Source organism: Rhineura floridana, chromosome 7 (genome assembly GCF_030035675.1).
Source record: "Rhineura floridana isolate rRhiFlo1 chromosome 7, rRhiFlo1.hap2, whole genome shotgun sequence".
NCBI classification, from domain to species: Eukaryota; Metazoa; Chordata; class Lepidosauria; order Squamata; family Rhineuridae; genus Rhineura; species Rhineura floridana.
Genome location: NC_084486.1, coordinates 49,846,273 through 49,871,879, shown reverse-complemented (window position 1 = coordinate 49,871,879; position 25,607 = coordinate 49,846,273). Strand labels below are relative to the sequence as shown.

The 25,607-nt window shown below is 41.1% G+C and overlaps 3 protein-coding genes across 12 annotated transcripts in view; 1 reads left to right on the top strand and 2 right to left on the bottom strand.

Moving 5' to 3' along the window:
- Positions 1-2,105, bottom strand: part of ZNF518A (zinc finger protein 518A) — a 61,265-nt gene extending 59,160 nt beyond the window's left edge. Inside the window, exon 1 of the mRNA XM_061635570.1 lies at positions 703-2,105. The gene's annotated coding sequence lies outside the window, so the exon portion shown is untranslated. The remainder of the gene's footprint in view (positions 1-702) is intronic.
- On the top strand, positions 823-15,937 carry CCNJ (cyclin J). Its single transcript, XM_061635582.1, has 6 exons — positions 823-1,163; positions 1,814-1,938; positions 8,516-8,726; positions 10,629-10,928; positions 11,028-11,187; positions 13,245-15,937. Exons 2-6 carry the CDS (start codon positions 1,870-1,872, stop codon positions 13,636-13,638), a joined length of 1,134 nt encoding a protein of 377 aa, XP_061491566.1. The 5' UTR covers positions 823-1,163; positions 1,814-1,869; the 3' UTR covers positions 13,639-15,937.
- Positions 15,938-21,247: 5,310 nt separating this feature from the next.
- The window catches only part of CC2D2B (coiled-coil and C2 domain containing 2B), a 156,351-nt gene continuing 151,991 nt past the window's right edge, over positions 21,248-25,607 (bottom strand). For 9 of the 10 annotated variants that reach the window (XM_061635554.1, XM_061635556.1, XM_061635561.1 and 6 more), the window contains 2 exons: positions 22,809-22,986; positions 21,248-21,610 (listed from right to left, as the gene is read on the bottom strand). In XM_061635554.1, the coding sequence (XP_061491538.1) occupies positions 21,422-21,610; positions 22,809-22,986 (367 nt within the window). In that variant the 3' untranslated portion in view covers positions 21,248-21,421. Of the gene's footprint in view, positions 21,611-22,808; positions 22,987-25,607 lie in introns of those variants that run through there. The other variant, XM_061635563.1, reaches the window with a different exon arrangement.

The window sequence follows — 25,607 nt, the reverse complement described above, 5'->3', positions numbered from 1 at the left end:
TAAATACAGCGAGAACATCCAAGTAAGCACATGCTGCATTGTCTAGGATCGTAGCCCCACCGAACAACCCCTCTGCGTGTTTACTTGAAGGTAAGTTCCCCTGTGCTCAATGGGATCACTTCCTGCTAAGTACGCAGAGGATGCAGCCCAAGTCTCCTTACAAACCCATCCGAAATATCTACAGACCATTAGGCAATACATACCAGTTGTAGGCTTCTAATTAAATGGCACACATTAAACATGTTTTTCATTGAGTCACACAGTATTATGTTTATGCACTCCTTAGGCTTCCAAATTATACATTTAATTTACGTGGTTAAGTAAAATACCAAATGCTCTACAAGTCCAGCTGAATTTAGGAAAGAACGGGTTACCACGAAGCGTCTTCTGAAAAAGGGATCTATCACGTAGTTCCCAACTGCTAGCTAGACCATAAAGAGCAAGGCCAACAGACGTCTCCGACCCTTGATCAACACAACCTCCACAACACTGTCTGCTCACTGCTCTTATCGCTATTCCCTTATTTGATCTTGGGTATTCCCCCCATCCAGCCTTTTTTAGACTTGCACCGTACAAAGCTTGTTCAAAACACATACCCTTACATAAAGCACAAGACACCACCACCCCCAAAAGAAAAAAAAAAACAATGACTGAGTCATTCCAAGATCTTTCCTTCAAAATCAAAAAGCTATACACGGGCACCTTCAGCGGAGCACACCTAAAACCACTTGCCCGAAACCAGGCCACGTGACCCTCTTTCCGCTGCCGCCGCTTTTTACTCCCCCTCCTTTTTTGCTTTTTTAAGTCTGAGCGGCTACGGCGATTCAATTGGCCCAAAAACTTCCTCGCATATGGCAGCAGTAGGCTAATGAAGTGGATGATGCGTACTGATTGGAGAACAAGGCTTGAGGGGAGTTGTAAGGCGAGAGTAGATTGGCAGAGGCGCGGCCGCATGTGTCTGGCTCCTCGTCTTTGTATACAGACTCGCTCGCTGAGCCCTTTAACAATGGACGAAGAGAGCTACTCCGCCGGATGGTGATGGCAGAGTTTAGCTCCCACGGGATGCTGCTCATCCGCCTTTGACTGCGATGGTCGGGGAGATGCCCGAGGTGGATCTCCTGGCCCAGGGCTTGTAAATTAAGAAGCGGAGCTGCAAACTCCAGGTAAGTGGAGAGGAGGCGCGGAGCAGCGGAGGCATGCGGAGCTGGCGGGGAGAAGACGAAGAGACTGTCCGGAGGCAGCCCCAGGCAGCAGACAGAGGGAGCGTGTCAGGCTCTTTGTTGTGGCTTCATCGGGCGCTGCTCTCTCGCTTTCCGCGAGGAGGAGAAAGTTGGCAGTCTCTGCGGGACGGTGTTGGGTGGAGAGGACACAATCGTTTCTCCGGAGTGCTGCTGCTTTTCTTCGGTCTATGTGGCCTCTTGACAAGGGTGGCCAGATCCTCCTCCAAGGCTCAGCTGGGGGGGAGGCGTATTTCCTGATCCGAGGGTGCCGCCAGGAGGGCTCACCCTCCTTGATCCCCACCAGGCGAATCCGACGTGAGATCGATACCGCATTCTCAGCAAAGCAAAACACTCTGCCGATCCCCTCCGCCCCCCCCCCGCGCCTTCTTAACACTCACTGAGTGGTATCAGCTGCGGGGCCCCAAGTTCAGCTCCATCGGCTTGCCTCCCTGGAGAGGCGGGATCTTGGAGTTTCACTTGCTTTGCGGGGCTCGGTGGGGAGAAATGTACTGATTGCCTTTTAATTTAGCGCTGGCGGCGGCGGCGAAGAGCTATGCTGAGCGAGCGCTGCTTCCTTTCCTTCTTCTGTGCAGGCTTCGGTGCTGGTGCTACCGTCCCCTGCTGATTCCCGGAGGCCTCATCCCGTCTCATGGAGCTAGAGGGGCAATGGTGGAAAGGACAGCTCGCTGCCGATATCCACCAAGCACTTCGCTACAAGGTAATTCGGCTCAGGGCTCGATCGTTGACAACTTTCCCCCACTTTAAAAAAAATTATTATTTTTTGTTTCCAGTCCCAAATCGGAAAGGATCAGCTGCTGGCTGAAGGTAGACCGGGGGTTGCCCAGTACTCCACTCAAGTTCTTTTCTCTTATGAGTGACAGCCTAAGCTCTGGCTTTTGGGAAGGGGAGGGGGGAGGAAACAGCCGCCTGCCCTCTTTCGTCTTCTTCCACCGCCACTGGTGCTGGCACATCAAAGGGGCAAGGCAGCTTGCTGCTCTCCACCCCCCCCCTCAGCATTTAGAAGGGTGGTGCTCTCTGGTAGCCTGCTAACTTTTAAAGCCTTCGGAACTTCCAGATTGACTTTATAGTTTAACTTGCATTCTCTCTGACAAGTCCTATGACTTAAATTCAACATGGCAGACATAAGAAGTTAACCCTTAGTGGGGAAACTAAGGCAGAGGCTGCAGCCCCTAAACACGCTTACTGGTCTCATCGAGTTCAGTAGGACATGCTCCTAGGTCCCCCCATGGTGAAAATTTGTCATGCTTTCAGTTGGTCAGTGCCAACTTCCCTTGCAATTCCCACCAAATCTAATGGGACTTGTTTCTGAGCAGACATGCATAAGAGTGTGCTACAAAGGTGCAATCTTTGGTAATCAAATTCCATCGGTTTCAGTGCCTGGATTCTTTGGCTGCGCTGCTTGTAAGGGAGAGGGCAATTCTATCAATTTCCATCTACAGTGCCCCCTTTCCCAGCCATTCTCAGGGGCCTCCCAACCCCCAGAAACACTTCTTGGAGAGGGCTGCAGAGGGAAGGGTGAGATGGAAAAATAGCACTCCATAAGCTGTGTTCTGTTAACAGAAGCAGATTTAGAATCTGAGCAAGCACCCTTAAGTGTGTCTAAAACTGGCTAGGATCAGACTGTACCTTTGTCTGAACTGGGACCTAAGTAAACATCCCAGTCTGTCCAGACAACTTGCCTAAGGCTACATGTGGTGTCTGTGGCAGAGATGGAACTTAGTTTGTACAAATCTGTATCTAGCTGTGTCTTCTGAGTCATGGTGTCTGCCTGACATATGTACATTTGCAAGCATTTAAAGCTAGATCTGCTGCTTTTGTAAAAGAAGTCTGAAATTTTCCTTCTGAGGAACAGGAGCGTGGCTGAGTCAAACGTTGCATGTAAAGTCCTTTCCAGAACCTGCAGAAATAATGTGACATGTTCAAAGAGTTCATTGAAACCTCTTTATTTACCTGGTCAACTTTACCTTCTTGATCTAAGAGCATATTCAGATGAAGACTCCTATTTAAATAGTAATTTCTTTGTTTTAAAAAAACCCCAAAACAAAACCTGTTTAGCACCTTTCTACTCATTCAGGGCTTGCGAGAAAAGGTGATCTTCCCACAAAGAGATTCATTCTGTGCTCAAAAAGCTCTTGATCTACTTATTTCCCTTGGAGTCCTCTGCAAAAGAACTTTCTTAACTTGAAATGTGCCATCAGGACAGTTCTGAACGACTTGTCCTGAAGCCTGCTGAGTTATGTTGATGCTCCAGACTGCTTAACTGGGCTATTGAACGGCAGTTTCATGGGAACGTGGCTGAACTACATAAAGAATGATGAAAATGTGATAGTGGGTTGCTGTGCTGCAGGAACAACTGTGGGAGAGGCTGGGTCATAGCTGTTAAAGGGACATTAGACAGCTGGCTACTGCTATAGATCCCAGTCGGAAATAGCCGGCCCCATTAGGTCTCTTTGTCTCTTTCCCTGGAGGCAGACAACAATAAAAATACAACAGTCTTATTCAAAAGACCAGTGTGAAAACAATTAACATTTCTTACTTAGCAAAAGTCCATATAGGTGGCCAAATTCTTTCAGTACTTAAAGTGTTGTTTGCTTATGCTTGATTTAAGTAGGTTTAATCCTTTTTAAAAAAAATGTTATCTGCTCTGGATTTAAGAGATGCCACCTGTTGCTGACAGGGCTCCTATGATGTTAAGATACAGCCATTAGGTAGAAATTCAACTAATGCAGCTTTTTATCACCATGGCACATTGATGAAGAAAGCTGCCTTTGTTGAATTCCTGCCTTACATACTGCTGTTAAAGGCACATGAGCCCCACCAGAAGAATGATGGCAGATCTTCTGGACTTACCAGATAATATACCAGACTGATTCCATTATGTTAATTAGATTGCAACTGTATACACATTTCTTAATCCTCTGGTGTATGTAGCTGCCTCTGGTCAAGCAAATGCTCTCTCAGCAGTTACCTCTATTATAAATGTCAGGTGATGTTTAATTATGGCAGCTTTCTGAAAATATCTGAGCGTGACTGAGACTTTGGTAAGTTCCCTTTTGAAAAAGGAGAAATGGTCAGCTTTCAGTCTGATTCCAAGCATGCTTACTCACAAGTAAATCCAACTCAATTCAGCAGAACTTAATGTGTTTGTAAGTATGCTTAGGACTGCACCTTTTTAAGTATTAATCTGTGTGAGGGACACCTTAGTCATGTTCACGTAGTATTTGCATGTAGGTCACTCACGTGTTGAAGCATGAGCAGGGCTGCCCCATTCAGTCCTACTGATAACTGAAATGTCAAGTCTTTTGAGAATAAACCAGCTGATTTAAGCACAAGTAGTTTGTGAACTGTGACTATGATTGCTCCCTGCCCTCGCACCAGCTTTAAAGGCTTTGTTGATCCCAGTGTAAACTAAGAAAGATACCTAAATCAGATGAGGCCTATAAATAATCCAGCAGCAATCCTGAAATTCTGGATTTATTCCACTGTAAATCATTCATTGCTGTAAACTAAACCCATGCCATTATTTGGGGATATTCATTCTTGATTACTTTAATTATAGACTTGCTTTTTCCTCAGTGGAAGTGATTTTGCCCTACGTGATTTTTAATCTACAGGACTGCAATGTCTTGTCTTGCTGACTGTTCTGAGTCAGGTCACCAAAGCAGTTACTATTGCAGTTATCCCTTAACTACAAAGAACAATAAGTGTCTAAAGCGGCCAAACAGTAAAGTCATTTCAGACTCTTGTATGTCAGAACATTTTATACGGCATTGCTTCCTTGAAAACCAAGAGCGTATCTTTAAGTGTGTGTGTGTGTTACACTTTAATGAGGCATACAACATAATTGTTACCCCAAATTTTGAGCCCTTGAATATGATGGCCAGAAGCAAATAAAATCTCCTTTTGACCTACTACAATTCTAGCAACATCTAATGCTCATCATATTGATCTTGTGTAACTTTCTGATAGCATTGTGGATTCCTAACTCCAATGCACTCTTGGGGGTGCTTCCATGCCAATGAATGACTACAACAAGCAACATTTGCAGAGGCGATAAATGCTTGAATTAGTGCTAACTGTCTGCCTCCAGTTTTCCAGTTATAAACTAGAGATCAAGCAACCCATTCCACACCAGGGGTCCTGTGCCATTGATTATGATATTAAGCTGATGTTACTAAAGTGGAAGCCCATGTAGTGGATTGTTTGGCTACTCATATGCATAGGAGAGTGTTTCTGTTCTGGATAACTAGGAGAAATCTTAAGTTGTCTTGTATTGTATGTTACCTGCACACTGTGATAAATAGAACTATATGCTAAAATGGTGCTGGAGTAGTGGTAGTGATGGAGAGGCACACAAACATCTCTAACAGGTTGAGTTTCCCCAAGTTGTCACATAGCAGAAATGCTCACATGATGACAATCCTCTGTTTCAAGACCAATGGGCCAAACTAGAAGTAGCGTTTGTCATAGTTTGCCCTGGCATGCTTGATTATTATTTTTTAAGCTGCCATGGAGTGTGAGGGAGGAGGGGAAGCTGGATTAGAACATTGGCATGGGCACAATACGGATTAGAATTCCCCCCTGCAGAGCTTCCTGGTGCCATTTGGGATAATGTTCGGGGCAAAGGGTTAACACTGCCCTCCCTGCCATGCCACAGTTCAGATTCAGCTACCTGTCCCCCAATTCTGTGTTTGTTTTAAATCAAGTATGTCAGAACTAAACTGTGACAAATGTCACTTCTAGTTTGGTCCAAGCTACATGTTATCCTGGAGACCTGTGGAGACAACTTCATTTGGAGAAGAACATGTGAGAAAAGGGCAAACCTATGACTTCATCACTGCTGGCCCAATCAAATTTGGGAGTGCTTTGAAGTTTGACAGCAATGGCAAATCGTAGGGAAATCTGATCTTAGTATTGTGGTCCTCAGTATGTGGTCCTCAGTATTTGTCCCCCTTCATGTTGTATTGTGTCATGATAAATGGAAACAAACCCCTAGCTATGCTTTTGAATCACAGAACCTAAAGAGGCATGATGGCACTGACAGAAAAATAGTGCATGAATAAGCTTACATGGCAATATTTGTAAAGCAGAAACAAGCATGGTAACTCAGTACTGGCAAAAATGGCAATCTAGTATTGATTTTAAAAAAATCAGTCCTACCTTATGGTATTTTTTGGGAGGGAGGGAGGGATGGGGCTTTTTATGGTTCAACTTGGGAGTTCATAGTCTCCATGACAGATATGGGGCTCTCTCCATTTCTTATTGTGCCCCACATGCAGCAGGACATACCTTCGATTTTGTCATTGCCTCAAGATCCGGGGATGAGTGACCTGGATGTAATGCAGGTTCAGATAACCCCATTGAGATCTGGCTAACAGCCACAGTTTACCCCTGCACGGGTGGAGGATCCATTAAAATGCTTCACCCCTGGACACTTACAAAATCTGTTGGATTCCCAAATGCTCAAGGGGATTTTCCTGTAGATAGTGGTCCTGTTGAGACCTTAGTCTAGCAAGATGCATCACAAATGCTCCCGAGTGTCCTCTCCAATGCTGTCGAGACTGTGCTGTTCCCTGGTATGTTCTATGGGGAGCTGTTGTCAATGAAAAGGGCTAGACAACAGTAAAAGTACATACAGTATGGTGTAGAACTCGCCACAAAGACTGCCGAAAACAGAGCACATAATTGCGCCTATAGCATGAAAGTGAGGACGCCAAAGCAGACTTCCTTTGCTGCCTCTGTTACATCCTCAAGTAGCTGCCCAGGTGAGCTCTTCTGAATAGTTTGAGGCTTATTAACTTCTTCCCCTGGGAATGAGGTGCTGGAACCTTTGGAGGCAGCAAAGGTTTCACAGGTGAGGGTAAAATCGCATGCTGCTGTTATGCCTTGCATGCCATAGTTGTGACAGGTTCAGATAGTGTCCAATGTATGGGATCAATTTCCTCAGACATTTGGAAGCCTGAGGACGTGGACCATGTGTTTGCTGTCTTGACTCTGGCACATTGTAGCTAATTTGGATGGATCCAGGATGTGGGGAATGTGTAGCTATACAAGGAAGTGTGCTTGTCGCGCTTAAAGGAGTGGTAGTGCACCCAGAGGTATTTGACTACCACCTGATTCCTAATATCCCTTTGGAGGGGGAAGTACTTGGGAGGATGGTGGCAGCCTAGCTTCAGGCACTCTGGGCAGAAACAGATTATCTGGACTCATTTCAGTCTGGAATCATATCTGGTTCTAGAGCTGAATCAGCTTTGGTTGTGCTGATGGGTGATTCTTATCAGGAGAGGGAAAGGGGAGAGCAATCCTGTTGCTCTTGCTTGATCTCTCAGTGACTTTTGATACCATTTACCACGGTATCTTGCAGAGTGGGATGTACCATATTAAAGTGGTCCTGCTCCTACTTACAGGACCCCTTACAGTGTTATGTAAATATGCAGAGATACTCAGCGTCTGAGCTGTGTGTGTACGCCAGTGTGTGTATTTACCTAAGTAGCAGGCTTTTACCCTGCGTTTAGATCACTGAGACTTAAGACTTAGTAAAATAAGAAAAGCTACTTTATTTATAGAAATACATAGATAGGAAAGGCATACCTAGTTGTAACTTACTAAGTTGGAGCTCAATGCTCAGACTTGGGTATTGCCCTCATGGCTCAGGAGAGAGGGCAAAGACAAAGATGTCTCCTCTCTCCTCGGACAGTTGAAGAAGAAGAAGACAAAGGCAGATCAGCTTCTCTGAGTATATCAGTTTACAATGGAAGGAAGTTAGGTAGAGAACAGCACAGGTAAAGATAGGCAAGCCTAGCCACCTGGAGGACCCTATCTTCCTTCTGGAATACACACAAAAGAACCCAAACAGGAGTAGCTCTTGCCCCACTTCCAACATACAAGATGACTATACCTCAGCCCTTTGGTATCTATACTGTGGGGTGCTGCAGAGTGCCATCTTGTCACCAATGTGGTTGTGTTTTTAAAAGTTATTGATCTGTTGATCATTTTAATTACCATTTCATTTGTATTAAGTTTGAAGATGGTTGTTAGCAGCCCTGGGCTCTGACAGGAGGAAAGGTAGGAAGGAGAACAATAAATACATTTAATATCTATATGAAGGCATTGATAGCAGCATTAGCAGATCTGGAGTGTGGTATCATCAGTAAGAAACATAGAAGATATACTGTAAATCCCAGGATCCTAAACCCTAAAAATGTCTTCCATTTCTTTAATCCTAGTCAGTGTCAATGCTGTCTTTTCAGAAGTACCTGTTGTTCTCCACTTAGGAGCTGAAGCTTCCCTCCTATAAAGGCCAGTCTCCCCAGTTAAATCTGAGAAGATATTTTGCAGACTTGATTGCCATTGTGAGCAATCGCTTCCGACTCTGTCCCGCTGCCCGACATCTTGCCGTTTATCTGCTGGACCTCTTTATGGACCGTTATGACATATCGATTCAACAGCTACATGTGGTTGCTCTTTCCTGCTTGCTTTTAGCGAGTAAGTATGAAGCAACAGATTGAAAGTTATTAACTTAGCTTAACAAGTGAGTGGCTTAGTTCCTGATGACTTGGGAACCAGACATTAGCTGAGTCATCTTGAGGTCCAATTCTGGTCTGCTAGACCAAGGTTTTTAATTCAGTGAACCACAGTGGCCCCAAGAGATTAGAGCCTACAATTTTTTAGACAATAGCTTACTGCCTAGTGCTTATTAAACCTTCCATATATCAGAAATGTTATCATTTGATGCTATGTGAATTCACTTCTGCTTAACTTTGGTTTTTTCCTGGCAAACAAGTATTTTCCTAATTATAAATAGGCAGCCTTTTAATTAAGCATTTTACAACTGCTACTATGTTTCCCTTTTCTCAGCTAATGATGCTCGGTTTTCCAGCCTATTATATGTCCTACAACTATACAAAAAACCTTTGCAAGATATTGAAGGATTGCAAAGGAGGCACGGGCTAGCCAGTTTCTCAGTAAGCAGTATTCCATGTAGCTCCATTTTTATTCGTATCCACAATGTCCTGTGCCAATAGTACATCCTTCTTTGTTGTCCTTCACACTTGACTTGCATCAAAAGGGTAAGCAGGATGATGGGGGCTGCAGGACTGAGTGTTTAACCCTGCCCCCAGAGTTGTGCGTCACCTTCCACCTCTGCCATATTTATCAAACTTCTGAAGTGGAAGCCTGCTCTACATGTGGAAGCCTATCATGCAATGTAGACCCTTGGATGATCATTGTTCTGCATGGGGAACCTCCATGCATGGAGAAAGCCGTAACTTCTGTGATGAGCAGTTAACACAGTGAAGGGTGGGGCTAAAAGCATGATCCTGGAGCCCCTGTCACTACACTTAGGAACATAGCAAGTTGCCTTATACCAAGTGAGATCATTGGTCCATCTATCTCAGTATTGTCTACATTGACTGGCAGTGACTCTCCAGGGTTCCAAACTGGGTACATTCCCAGCTCTACCTGGAGATGCTGGGGATTGAACTGGGACCTTCTCCATGCAGAACAGATGGCCCTTCCACTTACCCTCTTCACGTGAGTAGTGTGTGAAGACGGCTTTGTGAGCAGCAGAATTCCTGCCAGAAGTTGCTGAGGCTATAGCACTTAAGCATTTGCAAAGTATGAAATATCTCAAAATGTCAAGGATTGCAATATCTAGTTGTCCATATCTGAATCCTCTATTTGTATTGTGTTTTACAAAAATATGGAGGCCAAAACAGGTTACAACAGGTATCGTAGCATTCAGTATGTGATATAACCAAGTAAAAAGTGGTCACTTGCTACCCAGTTAGTATATCTGAAGTGACAAACTAAATCTGCCTCAAACTGAATCAAAACTTTAAAAAAATCCATCATAGTTGCCAGCCTTAAATGGGAAGCCTACTTCTAATTTTTAAACAAACTGAGGGTTAGATCTACTAGTTTTAGTAGACTTGTATCATTAATAGTAAGAGTATATTGCTAGCGTAATATGAGCTCAGTTGCGCTACAGCCACTTCTTGGTTGTGCTCTGATCTACTTCTGCAGCTTTTCCTTCTGAGGTGATCAGAGTGCAGTGGAATTCTAGTAGTAACTTTTGCAGGAATTGGTGGCAATTTAACTATCTTTTATAGCAGGGGTGGCCAGCATTGTGCCCTCCAGATGTTGTTGGACTCTCATCAGCACCAGCCAACATGAGCAATGGCCAAGAATGATCAGAGTTGTAGTCCAGCATCTGGAGGACACCACATTGGCTAACCCTGCTGTGTAGCAACATTTGCTGTTGTTTACAGTGTTGAGCCTTATCTTTCAGAGGCATTGCCCCTCCCGTGTAAGAAGTCAAAACATACATACATTTTTTTATCATATACTAATGCTGTACTTACATTCTACCTTCTCATTTCCCTCAAGGTAAATTTGAAGAGAAGGAAGACAGTGTGCCTAAACTTGAACAGCTAAACAGCTTGGGTTGTATGACTAACATGAACCTGGTACTAACAAAACAGAATTTGCTGCACATGGAGCTGTTGTTGCTAGAAACGTTTCAATGGAATCTCTGCCTCCCAACGGCTGCTCACTTTATTGACTATTATCTCTCCATTGCCGTTCATGAATCTGATCTTCACGATGGATGGCCAATGGTTTGCTTGGACAAGACAAAGTTGTATATGGCAAAATATGCTGACTACTTTTTGGAAGTATCCCTGCAAGGTGCGTTTTCATGGCTTTGTTCTAAAGACCACATAGTTTCTTAGGTTACACAGCTAATACTGTGTTTGACTTAACCGTGATCCTCCGATGTCTCTCCAGATCATGCATTTTTAAATTATGCCCCTTCGTTAGTGGCTGCTGCGTGTGTGGCTTCTTCAAGGATTATCTTGCGTCTTTCTCCAACATGGCCAGCACGACTCCATCACCTTACTGCTTACTCCTGGGACTTCCTGGTGCCATGCATTGAACGATTACTGGTGTAAGTTTTTATAGTGGTCTCTAACTTGGTGGAAAGAGGTGTGAGTTTAAACCACCTGTAAACGCCTCTGAAAGCTGTAATGAAATGGAAAAAATGTTAAGATGCATGTAAGCTTCATTTGCCTTGTGATCACTGGGTTACCCACTTTGAAGAAGCTGATAGTTGTGCTGGTGTCATTCTTTATTCTGGCAACTGATTCATTTTTACTTCCAATGCTTTCACAATAATTGCCACATTTTATTATTTCCTATAATTGCCCCCCACGTCTCCCTCAAATTCATTCTAGTAAATACAAACGTTAACCTTATATATGTTTGACTAAGGTACAAACCATCTTTATTAAGGGGGCATATTATAAATTTGTCCTCCTTGGGACCTACTTGATAACTTCCACTTCTGATGTGAATGTGACTTTTTCTTATGTGCTGCCTTCCTCTGCATCCATTATCTTCAGTCTACAATCCACCACTTGAAATTTAGAAAGACTGAAATCATATGATGGCTCTGTTAATACAACTATTTTTATTTAGTCTTTTTACTGTGGCTTTTTTATTTGCATCAAGGAAATTTGAGCTCATGATGGCTTTAGTACCTTCATAAACTGTGCCTGTCTGACACCTATCAGTGCATTTAGTAGTCACCTTTCAACTGAAGTATCTAAGGTTATGTACCTACAATAAAACGGAAGAGCAGAAGCATACACATTATCAACAGCATTAAAACCTAAAGTAATGAAATCCATAAGATAGCAGAAATAAGTCAAATACATACGTGCTTGGAAAGAGGACGTAGGATTTCAACATCCGTGCTTTGTTCATATCTATTATATGGCGAAGCATTACATTTTGATTAAAGTGTCTGCTGATTCAAACCTTGGTGAATTCATTTACTTAAAATATACCCATTTTTAGCACCTTGATCCTAAACTCATTTGCATGTCCTACTGAATTCAATGGAATTATATTAGGAATTGAAAGCACTTTGGACTGCCCCTTCAATGTGCAAGAACACAGAGAATTAATCATGCTGAAACATTATTGAAATTAATAGCAGTTCAACAATTAATCTTCTCTGGACATATTTTACTCTAGTGATGGGGAACCTGAGGCCTTCCAGATGTTGTTGGACTATAACTCTTGACCATTGACCACATTGGCTGGGGCTGATGTGAATTGGAGTCCAACAACATCTGGATGCCCAAAGGTTCTCTATTCCTGGTTTACTCTATATTAAAAGATGAACACATGCCAAATATTGTATGAAAAAATACTTTTTAAATCAATTTTAGCTGTTCTTACACCAGAATGCACCTGTAATGTAAATCCAGGATTTCTGTAGCTGCTACTTTCAAATCAAATGCTAGTGCTTCTTACATGGCATCTATGTTACGAGTCTGCTTATCTTTGCCAGTCATTTTTTTAAAAAACAATGATGTCCTGCTTTTATGAGGATGTCAAATGCTTGTTAAATCTGCCATTGAGTTATCATTTTTATGTCTTCTACGTTAGATGAGTTATCATTTTTATGTCTTCTACGTTAGATGAGGTAATGTCAATAAAACGGAATTCTGAGACTATTATAGTATTCTCCTTTTGCTATTGAACAAGAGCCAGGTTCTAAAGCACTGTAGATGGTGGTCTGTTCACACCTGTATGTGTGTTTTCCCTCTCAGCTTCTCCTTCCCACAGAAATACCTCTGCATAATCAAGTAGACTTTCCAAGTGCTGCCGAATTAGGTACAATGCTGCTTTAAGAAACGTTGCCATACCACCTCATGGAACCAATTACCTAGAGAGGTAGTGGGCTCTCTGACACTTGAGACATTCAAGAGACAGCTGGACAGCCATCTGTCGGGAATGCTTTGATTTGGATTCCTGTATTGAGCAGGGGGTCGGACTTGATGGTTTTATAGGCCCCTTCCAACTCTATGATTCATGCATGTACACATACATGCATAAATGCCTGGAAGTGTTTTTTCTTTGTGCAATGGGGTGGATTATGTTTTTTTGCCTCTCTAAAACAAGAGAATAAACAAAGGTTTTAATTTTATGTTCTAGTGCCCACGATAATGATGTAAAAGAAGCCAACAAGCAAAAAGGACAACACAGTTCTCAAGCTGCCCAGCACGGTTTATTTCAAACAACCATTCAGCCTCCACAGCAGCACATACCCCAGTATGTTCAAGCACAACAAACTCACCAGTATCATCAAACAGCACAACAACAAAACTGTCAGCAGATGGTGTCATCTGGTCACATGACTTCTTATCCACTGCAGACTTGCCCAGCTGCTTTACAAGGTGGTGTCCAGGCTAGAGATCATATACAGACTGCTGCTGGAATGTCGCTAGCTGTACCAATAGAAGTTAAGCCATGTTTAAGTGTTTCCTACAACCGAAGCTATCCGATTGCTGGACGTTATCCTTGTATTACTCCCTGCTTTGAGAGGTGATAACTACAGCAAAACACTATATGCTGTCAGAGTCCAATAACATGGAGGACAGTTAATCTATTGTTTCTCATAACTGCAGGAAAGTGGCTGAATACTATGTTTTACAAAAGGTAACTCAACAGCAGAAACTGCTAATACGAGAATATACCTACTGATAGGGCGTTATTATCTGAGAAAGATGAGAAAAATATTTCTGGCACACACAAGTTCTATGCGTTCAGCTTAATCCTGCCCTTAAAACAGATTTTGAGAGACAGCTGCACTGACTTACTTTGTCTTCCCATGAAGACAAATGATCCTATGTGCTTTTGAAGAGACCCCTGCTTCTACCCTTCTCCATACAGTATTGAATAAGACATTAAAGTCAACCAAGTGCCATGCTTTCTCAAAAGATGGCGACCCATGTGGACGGAAGAGAACCTCTTGATTGAAATCAGTAGCTCAGTTCTCCATCCAGGTCTATGGATGAGGTTTTGTGTTAATGCTGTTGGGTTAACATTTCTATGTCTTCTACTTCAAAGTACTTTAGTCTTTGCTGATATCATGTTAGAGGTAAATTGTCAAACTAACTCAGGGAATAATCAAACTACTGTGATACTGATGCATATCATTTAAGTTGTTATTTTGGGTTCCCTTGCTCAGGGTAATTGCAGTAGTAAATACCAATGGGAGTTCAGATACACATCCAGATTACTCCCTTCATCCATCCAAAAGTGTGCTTTCTAATGGGAAGAATAGTGTGCTATCTTTAAATGAAACAAATGTTGTACTATACCTAACAAAGTATTGTTTGTGATGTCCCCTAGTTTATGTAACCTACTATTTATGTCCAACTCCCCCTTTTTTATTGTATGCATTCCTACTTAAAGGGGTAAGGAGGAGGTACAATTTAAATCCTTTCAAGAAATATAGGTTTCTTCATGATGATTGCAGAGCAGGTAGGGAATGGAAGTTCTTGGGCTCTATCTACCAGAACAGCTATCGTTTCTTGTTTCTGCAATTATATTAATAGTGATTCATATATCTTTTTGATGTGAACTAGGCAGTTATTCAAAGACTGCTAAGTACATAACTATCAGAGCTGTGATAGTTTTTAGCTATTTGAACCCCTATACTCAGCTCTTACCAGAAGCAGAATTTCTCGAGTGGTAAATAGGTGAACAACTTTATTAGGATCTCCTCTAGCTTACTATTTGATATAGATACGAGAAGGAAACCATGGTGGTTGAAAATGTAGGGTAGCACTTGTATCCTGGGTCTGGGGAGGTCTTCAAATTTTCAAAAAAATAGTGGAAATGGGTATGGGAAACTGATGGGAAAACATGAATATAGAAATTAATAACAGATTTTCCCCCAGAGAAAGGACCATCCCAAAACACTTGGCGTTTTGAGGGAAAAAGCACTGCTTGATTTAAAAGTGGAACATGCTACAAGAAAATATTCTTTAATTTAGAGGAGAAAGAATCCTCTGTAGCAATTATTTTATACCATAATATATTTTCAGGGTGTCTCTTTGACAGAAATTGAGAGTTTTTGAAAGAAGGAAGGAAAACATTCTGAGAATACATATTTGTTGAAGTTTAGAAAAGAATGGGGGTCTTACGGTGTAATTTTTGATGGCTTCACTTGATATAGTGAAGTGTGAGGATGAAGGACTAGAGAATGCGTCTGAAAGGAAAAGATACTCATCTTACCTTGAAATACTATATATAAGACTCTTCATTGTTTGACTACCTCAGTAATACTTTGAATGTACAGTCTTGTGGTGATCCATGACTTGAAACAAGAAGTTACTTCTAAAATTTTTATGTTGGGTTCTTTCATTCTCCGTATGTGAGAAACAAAGTAGAATTACTAATACAATAGAAAAGTCTACTTTGTAGGCCTTTACACTCAAATGTTAGCTGATAATTAACACTGGAATTATGGGGGAGGGGTGATTTGCCTAGTTAACAGCAGAGCCTACATGAAATAGGGTATTTGTATTGAAGTCATTAGACTTACAAGGACCCACTATGTGCTGTTGGGTTTGTGGTTTGCCTTGTTGGTTTTTTATTTATTTATTATTTAGCCTTTTGAGTTTGACATACTAGCATTTTTGACAATAGAATATGCACTGTGAAACATTTCCAGCTATTTTTTATGGGTTTTGTCAACCTTCACTGAATCCACACACTACTTGAAATTCTTACTGAAGGAATTAAAACACGTGTCATTGTCATGAGAGAAATATCCACAACAAATAAGTCCAGCTGAGTGCCATGCACTCTTTTAAAAAATAAAACTAGTTTTGAGCAATCATCTCTAGTTGTGTGTTTGACTACATAAAGAGAATGCAGTTCATAACTTTAGTGCCACTATTTTGTATTCCAGTAGACAGTATAATTTTTTAAACTCTATAAACAAAAGAGGCAGGAAATGAAGCAGGAACAAGTACTTTAAAAATATATTGCAAAAAAAGTCTGTACTTTTCTATTTCATCATTGGTATATCCTCCTCTTCTGAGAAGGAGAGGAAGCAAGACAGGAAATGTTTCTGTACAAGGTTATAAACAAGTTACATTGAAAGTATAGGCTATTTATGCTGGAATCCTATTGAAATCAGTATGGTTATAGAAGCAATTGATTACAGGGTAATGTAGATTTCTAATTATATTTCCACTCTTGTACTTGAGGAAATAGAATTACAGGAAACTCTCTTTGTGAGCAAAGTCCATATACAATTGCACACATGAAAGACAGTGCCTATTGAGCATGGACGTTTGGCAGGAGTCTCTCCAGAATAAATCAATTCCCTGGCTGATGTATGTAGTGCATGATATGGTATTGCTGATATTGCCCTAATATAACTTTGATGCAGATAGGCACAGAACACATATAGTGGTATGACAGGGCAAGTACCTGGTAACCTTGTCCTCCTGCCTTTTGCAATAGAAATCCTGGATGTGTTATGTGGAAACAGTTTTAGAAAATGTAGTCCTTTAAATTCCAAATACAATCAACTCCAAATTCTTGCACATGTGTACTGATAAGCCATATTTAGGACGAGTTCATTCCAAGGTTTATTCTAATATGCAGCTAGATACATTTTGTGCAGTGTCAGAAAAGGTGGGCAGTGTGAAATAAGTTTTTGTGCTGTTGAGCATATGGGATTTAATATGGAGCTAGGTAGTTTCTAAAAAAGAATAGATGAGAAAAGATAAAAAGAAAATGAAAACAAATACTGGTTCCTTTCAAATCTTCATAACTTTATACTAAGTGCTTTTTCATTGGGGGTGGGAAAGATGCTGGTACTCATATCTTGACAGAAGTACTGTGGGTGCCAGCACAAAATGGCTGGCAAGTACTCCATACTGGTGAGTATTGTCACAAAACCCCCTGCTAATAGTATATTATAGGACAGATTACTTCACTAGCTTGGGCACAGGCGGTGTGCTAGTTGCTTGTGCAGTAGGAAAAAAAGCTCAGAATAAACCCTGGTTCATTCTAGCCAATACTCTCCATGTCAGCACTTCAAGAATGTCAGAGCACTAAATTAAAATGCACTTATTTAGAAACCCCATTTGTATGTACTTACATCTCCAGGTGGCAGCTGTACCCCAGGCTGCCATCATTTCATCATGTAATAGCATTTTTTTAAACTACATGAATCACACCAGTGATATATATGCAATCCCCACAGACAATTGTCAGTTCATGCAAGTGAACTGCATGAGTGTCTCCTAGCTGTAGTTCAGTAGAGACCTTAGATGGTCCCAAGATGTTTAGTGTCTACAGCTGCTGGCTAGTATGAACAAAGTCTGGAATGTCTTACTGCCATGAAATCCATGTTTGGATGAAGGCACAGTTTAGGCATTTATTAAATAAATACATTATGGAATATAAGTCTAAACAGAAGATTTCCCAGTCACGTTATTGAAACTTGTCTGTTAGTTGTATGGTACCATTTTTCATTCATCAGTAGTCTCAAAGAAGGGTGCACTCCATCATACAGGACAAGTCAATCCACTACTAATTAATAAGATTTCTGTGGTATATATGACAGGAAAAATTGCAAACTGATATCCTGAAACTCATTATATCTGAATGAGACCATGGATAATAAAATTGCCCTAGTAAAACAGAAAGATCCTGAGGAAGAAAAACCAAACAGGAAGACTGAATGAAATATATTTGGAGAGCTGTACCTTATCCCTGCAAGACCACTCAACTTCACAGCAGTTTGACCAGAATTAACAATCTTTTGCATGTTCTTGGGCATACTACTTGAGTCTAACATATAATAAATTGCTCTATAAAATGGCAAAGCTTGGAAAAGTTACTTTTTTGAACTACAATTCCCATCAGCCCAATCCAGTGGCCATGCTGGCTGGGGCTGATAGGAGTTGTAGTTCAAAAAAGTAACTTCCAAGCTCTATGAGTACATTAACTTTTCCCAAAGGGGTTACCCAGGGGACAATCCAGCCAAAGTTAGGTAATTTTATGTCTCTTTTCTTCAAATGGGAATTTTAGCCTAAGCTTAATTCTCATTTGAAAACAATGGGACATTAAGATGTTTAACTTTGGCCAGAATGTTCCCCAAAAACATTTCATGGAAAACAACTTTCATTACCCTAATTAATATGTACAATACTTCAGGAGGTGTACCTCAAAGGTGATAATAACTGAAGTTTATCTACATTTGGCATCACATCAGCTATATTCATCTACATCACATCAGTGGTTGGACTGGCATGCCAAAAAACAGTGTGCAAGACCACCTGATTAACCTATAAAATAATGAACACTGCTCCTTACTATTGAGCTTTAGAACTCTGGCTTAATGCAGAGATTTGGACACTTCTAGGGATGTGCTTAACTATAGTTAAAATGAAGGCCAGGCATAATACAAAGCAGAAGTAGGAGGGAGCTGGAGAAGACAGATAATTTGTACACAAGGGCTAGATGAAAAAAGCACAATCAGCCTTATAATTAATAGTTGTTTTTTAAAAAATGTTTCCAGATCCAAAGTGCCTGAATTTGCCAACAGCACAAACCTAAGGTAGTGATACTGGAGACAATCCATGGCAGAGAAACCACCACTTCCTCAGGCCAGGGTGCAAGGTGTGTGGTGGTAGGGAGAGTGTCCATTTTTACTTGACACTAATGGAAAGGGGGAACTATATACCCAGAATGCTCCATTTTTCAGGCTCGCCAGGCTGAGCACCATCAGCAACAATGGCAAGTAGCACCAGCTGCTGCATGGGGAAGTTGCTGTTGGAAATAGGCAACTTTGTATGCTGCCGCTAGGGGGCATGGTTATATATGCTTTAGTACAGTTAAAGGGAGAAGTGCCATCTCTGGCCAGACTCTGGAAAACTCTACAGTTTGCTGCGATGTAGTTTCCTGTCTGATTGTTGTTTTTTCCCTCCCCTTCCTCCTCCTCCTTGCTGTGCTGCCTTTGGAATTCTCCATTACTATATGGAACAAGCAGGTGTGGCGCTGCTTGCCAGAAGCTGAAAACTATGGACTGAAAGTAACTTCCATTCTTTCTGATTTCCTAAGCTGTGCCTGTATCACTGTATACATGAAATGTTCATGAGTAAACTATTTTTATATACTTTACTGGAAGTGTGAATGCTTTATTCTGCCAAGCTGTGTGAGTCAGGACAAGGGTGGAGAGGGGGACTGGTTATTGCTCATTCCATTTTTGTCATTTTACTCTGCTATAGAACCAGGGCCGTGGAGACGGTACGCCAGACCTTCGAGTCCGACTCCACCCAAAATTGCTCCTAACTCCGACTCCACGACTCCGACTCCACAGCCCTGTATAGAACCACATAATTATTTTATCCCATAAACCCCAATAGTCCCCACCCATGGGCCTCCCTCTCTGCCTGTGAAGTCCCACAACATCCAGTGGCCCCTCAGCTGTCCTTACTGGGAGTTTTAGATATTTAAGTTTTAGATATTTAAACTTAAAACATCTTTTTCCCCCTAGCTTTTCTTATATTGTCTGTATGTTAAGACAGAAGAACAAATATATGATTTTAAACCATTGTGTTCTAATGAATAATTAAAATGAGTCAATCAATAATGTAACACCTTGAATTTGAATTCTATGGATACTTTTTAGCTTGTAAAGCCTGAGGATGTGGACAGGACTCTGAGAGAAATGAGGGCCGCTACCTGCTCGCTTGACCCTTGTCCATCCTGACTAATTAAATCTGCCAGATTGGGAGTGGCTGGTTGGCTGGCATATTTGATTAACATCTCCCTAAGGGAAGGTTCTATGCCAACATTGTTGAAGGAGGCTGTGATAAGACCTTTGTTAAAAAAGCCTTCGTTAGATCCTGCGGATCTTAACAACTTCCGTTCAGTCTTTAATCTCCCCTTTCTTGGCAAGGTGATTGAGAGGGTGGTGGCTGCTCAACTCCCAAGTTTTCCTGGATAAATTGGATTATCTAGACCCTTTTCTATCAGGCTTCAGGCCTCTGCATGGGACAGAGACTGCCCTTGTCGCCTTGCTTGATGACCTACACCAGGCATCAGACAGGGGGAGTGCATCCCTGTGGGTGCTGCTGGACCTCTCGGCGGCCTTCAATACAATCAACCATGGTATCCTTCTGGGCTGTCTAGCTGGGCTGGGTTTGGGAGGCACTGTTTTACAGTGGCTCTGATCCTACCTGATGGATAGGACCCAGACAGTGGTGCTTGGACTACAGCTCATTCCTTTGAAAATGGTTCGGAAACTACAGTTGGTCCAAAATGCAGCAGCCAGAATGTTAATTGGAGCGTGGCGCAGGGGGCATATCACCCCTGTGCTTTATTGACTCCACTGGCTCCCAATTTGTTTCCAGGCCCAATTCAAAGTGCTGGTTTTGACCTTTAGAGCCCTAAACAGCCTTGGACCAGTGTACCTGACGGACCGCTTATGTCCATATGTTCCTACCCTGGATTTAAGATCATCTGCCTCTGGTCTCCTCTGCATGCCTGGATTGAAATATGTTAGACTGTCAGGCATGCGGGAGAGCCTTTTCAGTTGTGGCTCCCAGGCTCTGGAATTGCCTGCCTCAAGAAGCCCGCTCTGCTCTCTCCCTGATGGTTTTCCGGAAACTTGTGAAAACTATCTTGTTCCAGTGAGCCTTTGGGAGGGACTGACGGGTGAGCCTGACCCTGTTTTTACACTCTTTATTTTTAATTTTTATCTTTTGAGTCCTTTTAGTATCGCTCCCCCATATATCTATGCATATATATACATGTCTGTCTGTCTGTCTGTCTGTATATATATATGCATATTGTATTTTATGTATTTTAATTGTACTTTATGTATTTTAATTTAGTGTAATGTTTTGTGCTTTCATTGTGTATAATTTTATTGTGTGTGTGATTTTATTGTAAGCCGCCCTGAGTGCCCTATTGCAGGGTAGAAGGGCAGGATGGAAATATGTTAATTATACAAATAAATTTGGCTAAATACAACAATCTTGCAATATAGAGATGTATATGGAGAAAGCTTTTATTTTCTAATTAAAATCTATTTATTTTAATACTGTTTACAGTTGCAGAAAGTAAACAAAGACAAAATGAAGTTAATAAATGAACAAATAATCAACATTTTTGCATGCATCTACTAAGCAATATATGAGGAGCATTTAACAGTCTCTGTAAAAGCAATATGAATCTTAAGATATAACTTACTAAGTTTTTTCTTGTGATATAAGAAAATTCAGGCATCACAACCAGCAAGCATCTCATGGCTGCACTAAGTACCTGATTCCTGAAGGTTTGTGACTCATTGCTGCTTACTGATGGCGGACCAAAGATACTAAGTAGATCCAGACAGATAATGTATTATTTGGGTAAGGATGAATATACACAGCAAGAGCAAATTCTGTGTTAGGAACATCTGAAGAATGAATTCCTGTCTGATAAACAGCCTCAGTTATTGACTGTAGATCTAAATATGGCATCTGTATAGGAAATCCTGTAACCTGCAAAAATAATGATCACTATGTCAAAAATAAAACAGTGCAAAAAAAGTTGCATGTTTGCTCATATAATAATGTTAAACCTAAAACAATACAAATTCTGTAACTATTCAGTAGCTTCACTCATAAGAAATATGTTTCATGTTCGAACTGATGTTTCGATATAAACAAGGCCACCTACTGAAAGAATCCATTAAGAAGTACTCTGGAAAGAAAATGAAAATTCTTACCTGATGAATATCTCTTCATGTTATAGATGGGGCCTCGCTAAATGTTGAATGACTTTTCCTGGGACCAGAAAGTGGGACTTATGCTGCTATCCAATCCACACTTACCTGGAAGTATGTCCCATTGAACCCACTGGAGCTTACTTTGGAGTAGATATGTATTGGAGTGCAGCCTAAAACTATTTCCTGAGAAGTGGGTCTTCAAGTTAACCCCTAGCTTTGCAATCCCTGGCCACATTCACTCCACTATTATTCCACCTTAAACAGTAATAGCTTCCCCCAAAGTATCATGGGAACTGTAGTTTGTGAAGCGTGCTGAGAATTGTTAGGAGACTCCTATTCTCATCACAGAGCTACAGCTTGTCAGAGTGGTTTAACAGTCATTTTGTCTTCCTAGAAAACCCTGAGAATTGTAGCTCTGTGAGGGAAACAGTCTTCTCACAGCTTTCATCACCCTTCACAAACTACAATTCCCAGGATTCCTTGAGGAAAGCCATGACTGTTTAAAGTGGAATAATAGTGGAATAAATGTCTGGTGTGAATGTGGCCAGGTGTCGTCTCCACTAGGGCTGGCAAAGACTTTCTGAAACCTCACAAGAGCCGCTGCCAATCAGTGTAGACAATTCTGATTCAAGACTGTGACAACACAGACAAATGTTGTGACTCAGTATAAGGCAGCTTCCTATGTTCCTATGTTGTTACAGCCAGTAGGAAAAGCATCTTAAACAAACATAACTTTGAGACACAGGGACTCAAAGGAAAGTTGAGGTACCACTTTCAGAACAATGGTGGGGCTGCATGGAAGACTCAATAAAATAACCCTCCCTGTGTAAGAACAGAATACAAGAATGTGCTTCCATATATGGAATGGTGATATTTCTTCCAATGGCAATCCCTCACACTTCATGGAGTATAGTATTGGAATTGTCCCCAAGAATGGGGACTTTCAGTAACATAATACCAGAAGCACTAACCCAATAAAGTTCCTGGAAAGCCTCCAAATAATTTTCTTCTTTTTCTTTAATTGTCTGTTCATTTCTAAATTCTAACTTCAAGAGAATTTGTCGTAAGACACTGGTACACTGTCGATGCCACCGAGTTGGTTGTTGAGATCGCCATTCCATAATTTTATTTTTTAAAGTCTTTTCAATCCTGTTTTAAAAGAAGTTAGTAGCGTAAACACTAACATATATTTTGTTGAGACAATAAAATGATAAAACCCCTAAATTACTGTACTGTCATCGAATGTTGGTGAACAGTCCATGATAGAGGGAAACTGATCAAACATAGTATTTGCAAACTTTTCAGATTCTGTGAAGGAAGCAAAACGTCAATTTCACTAGAAAAAAATTACATGCAAGTCTATAAGTACAAAGCAACTATGACAAGAAAGACAAGTGGAATTAAAAATGGTCAAGAAGGTAAGGTAGCTAATGGACTTTGCCTTTTGAGTGGAATAACCACCACTGCAATGGAAGATGACAGATGACTTACTACAAGGTTTTCTTCTAGGCAGGCTGAAAAAACTTGATATCTTCTGGATAAGAGAGCCCATCCAATGCTGTTACTCTCCACAATAAGGTAAGGTCCACCACAGGGCATCCGTTGTGAGAAGGAGAGTTACCATGACCTTCTGCTATCTGTGTCTTCTAGAAGGGATTCTAGAACATTCAGAAGAGCACCTCCCTCTGGAAAACCAACAGGACCCAATCATATTGATCCTCTCCAGAAGGAGGGACCACCCTGATTTCCCAGATCAGACTTGGAAAAGCAAGGGCAAACCCAATAACATGGCTTCTAACTAGAACATAGGGTAAACAATAATTAACCTGCTAAGACTCTGGGCTCCTTTACTGTGAAAGATGTTTCCTGCTTTGTATGCTTTGTGCGTTGGTGGTTTGGATTATGGTGCTGGCCCTCCAGCTTAGAATCGTCCAAGGTAATGAGTTTACCAACTCCTTCCTTCCTTTTGTCCAGGGTTTGAGTTCGTATGACATATAGCTATAGGAATATTATTCTCGAAGAATCTAGTCACCTCCATGTCCATATTTAAAAATCTGGTCTTTTTGTCATAAATTTTTCTAGTAATCTGCTGACTCCTAAATGTCACCATGGCGTGTGCATGATGGTAGTCGTAGAATAAATACTCTATATTAAGTATGTCATCCATTTTAAGCACTTGCGGGGAGACTTCATCCACAAATTGTAAAAGATGTAGTTTACACTGTAGTTGAGAGAGCATGCCTCTAGGTTTGGGAAAATTAAAAAAGGCTAACTTTTGACGGTTTAAAATCAATTTCCACTTATGAGGTATAATTAACTTTGCTCCTTCTTGCTCCATCTTCTGTTTACTATATGTTAAAGCAGCCCTTGAATCAAGAACATATTGCCATGGTTCCTGTATTTCATCTGTTTTTTAGACCTGCTAAGAGCCATCATGCACTGGGAATTTTTTGCCTGAACAAGACACCTATTCAAACAGAAGATGTGCAGATTTGAGGTACCCAGAAGTCCCTAAAACCATCTGCCCCACAGCTCAGGTGAGGTGACACAACAGAGGATAAAACTCTGGCATAGATGGTATAATACAAATACAAAAGTTTATTTGCGGTCAAAGACCCATAAAAATCGGCGGTTAATATACAATAGTTGGAAGTGTGGGAATAGGATTAAAACAAACTAATAAATAATACAGAGTTAATACAAAAATATAAAGGAATTTAAAGTAATTGTTACAAGAATAAATAAAATAGTTGTTCTCAAGTATCATCAAGGGATCTGATAATTAGAGTTTCAATGTTAATACAATCACTTTAAAAGGTTTGAACGTTTAAGCTGAGCTACATACAGATATTTAGCTACTGCTCTCATATGTTGTTCGTTCAGACCGCTCAAGAGGCAAGTTATGAGTTCCTTAGAAGATTTACTTGGGTATTTGTCTATAATTGGAAAAATATAATTATGACGTTCCCGAGTATATAATGGACACTCCAACAAGGTATGAGAGAGCGTTTCCATTACCCCCTCATTACACAAACATAGCCGTTGATCATACGGAATTCGCTTATATCTACCATCCATTATTGAAGAACTTAAGCAGTTAAATCTAGCTTTTATGAACATATGACAATATTTAGGAATTAACTGATAATTAAGATAGCTCGGATACTTAAGGGGGTCAAAGGAAAAGCATGGGACAAGGGTGAGCAAGTTTTAAAGGCTGCTGCTGTATCGGTTTGTCTGTCTATATCTTTTAGTCTGGAGCATATGGTATTTCTGGCAGTAGTTATGTCAAGAGAAGCTAGATATTGTGAGGAGAGACCTAAATGAGAAAGTTTATCAGAGTACGATGACATCCATCTGGAAGTAAACTTATCTCCCCAGATTTTAGCTAAGTATCCTGGGATTTGCTTGTATGCAAGTTTACACCAATAATTAAAGGCTAGTATCCAGGCCTTACAACCGATCGAAGTTAAGCAGAGTTCCAATCTCATCGCTGCACTCAGGACGCAATTTGGTAGTCCTAAAATTTGGCGCAGAAAGGTCAAAAGCCCTGCTTCTAAAGATGGTTTAAAGGCAGCAATCCAAAGAGGGACCCCATATAACAATTGGGGAATAATCTTTGTGTTGAACACTTGTATAGCCGCCGGAATAAACTGTCCCCCTTTAGTGAAAAAGTATCGAATGATATTTTTTGTTGTGTTTCGGGCTGTCATCATTGCCCCACGTATATGCGTTTTCCAGGAGAGGTTTGACTGGAACGTAATGCCCAG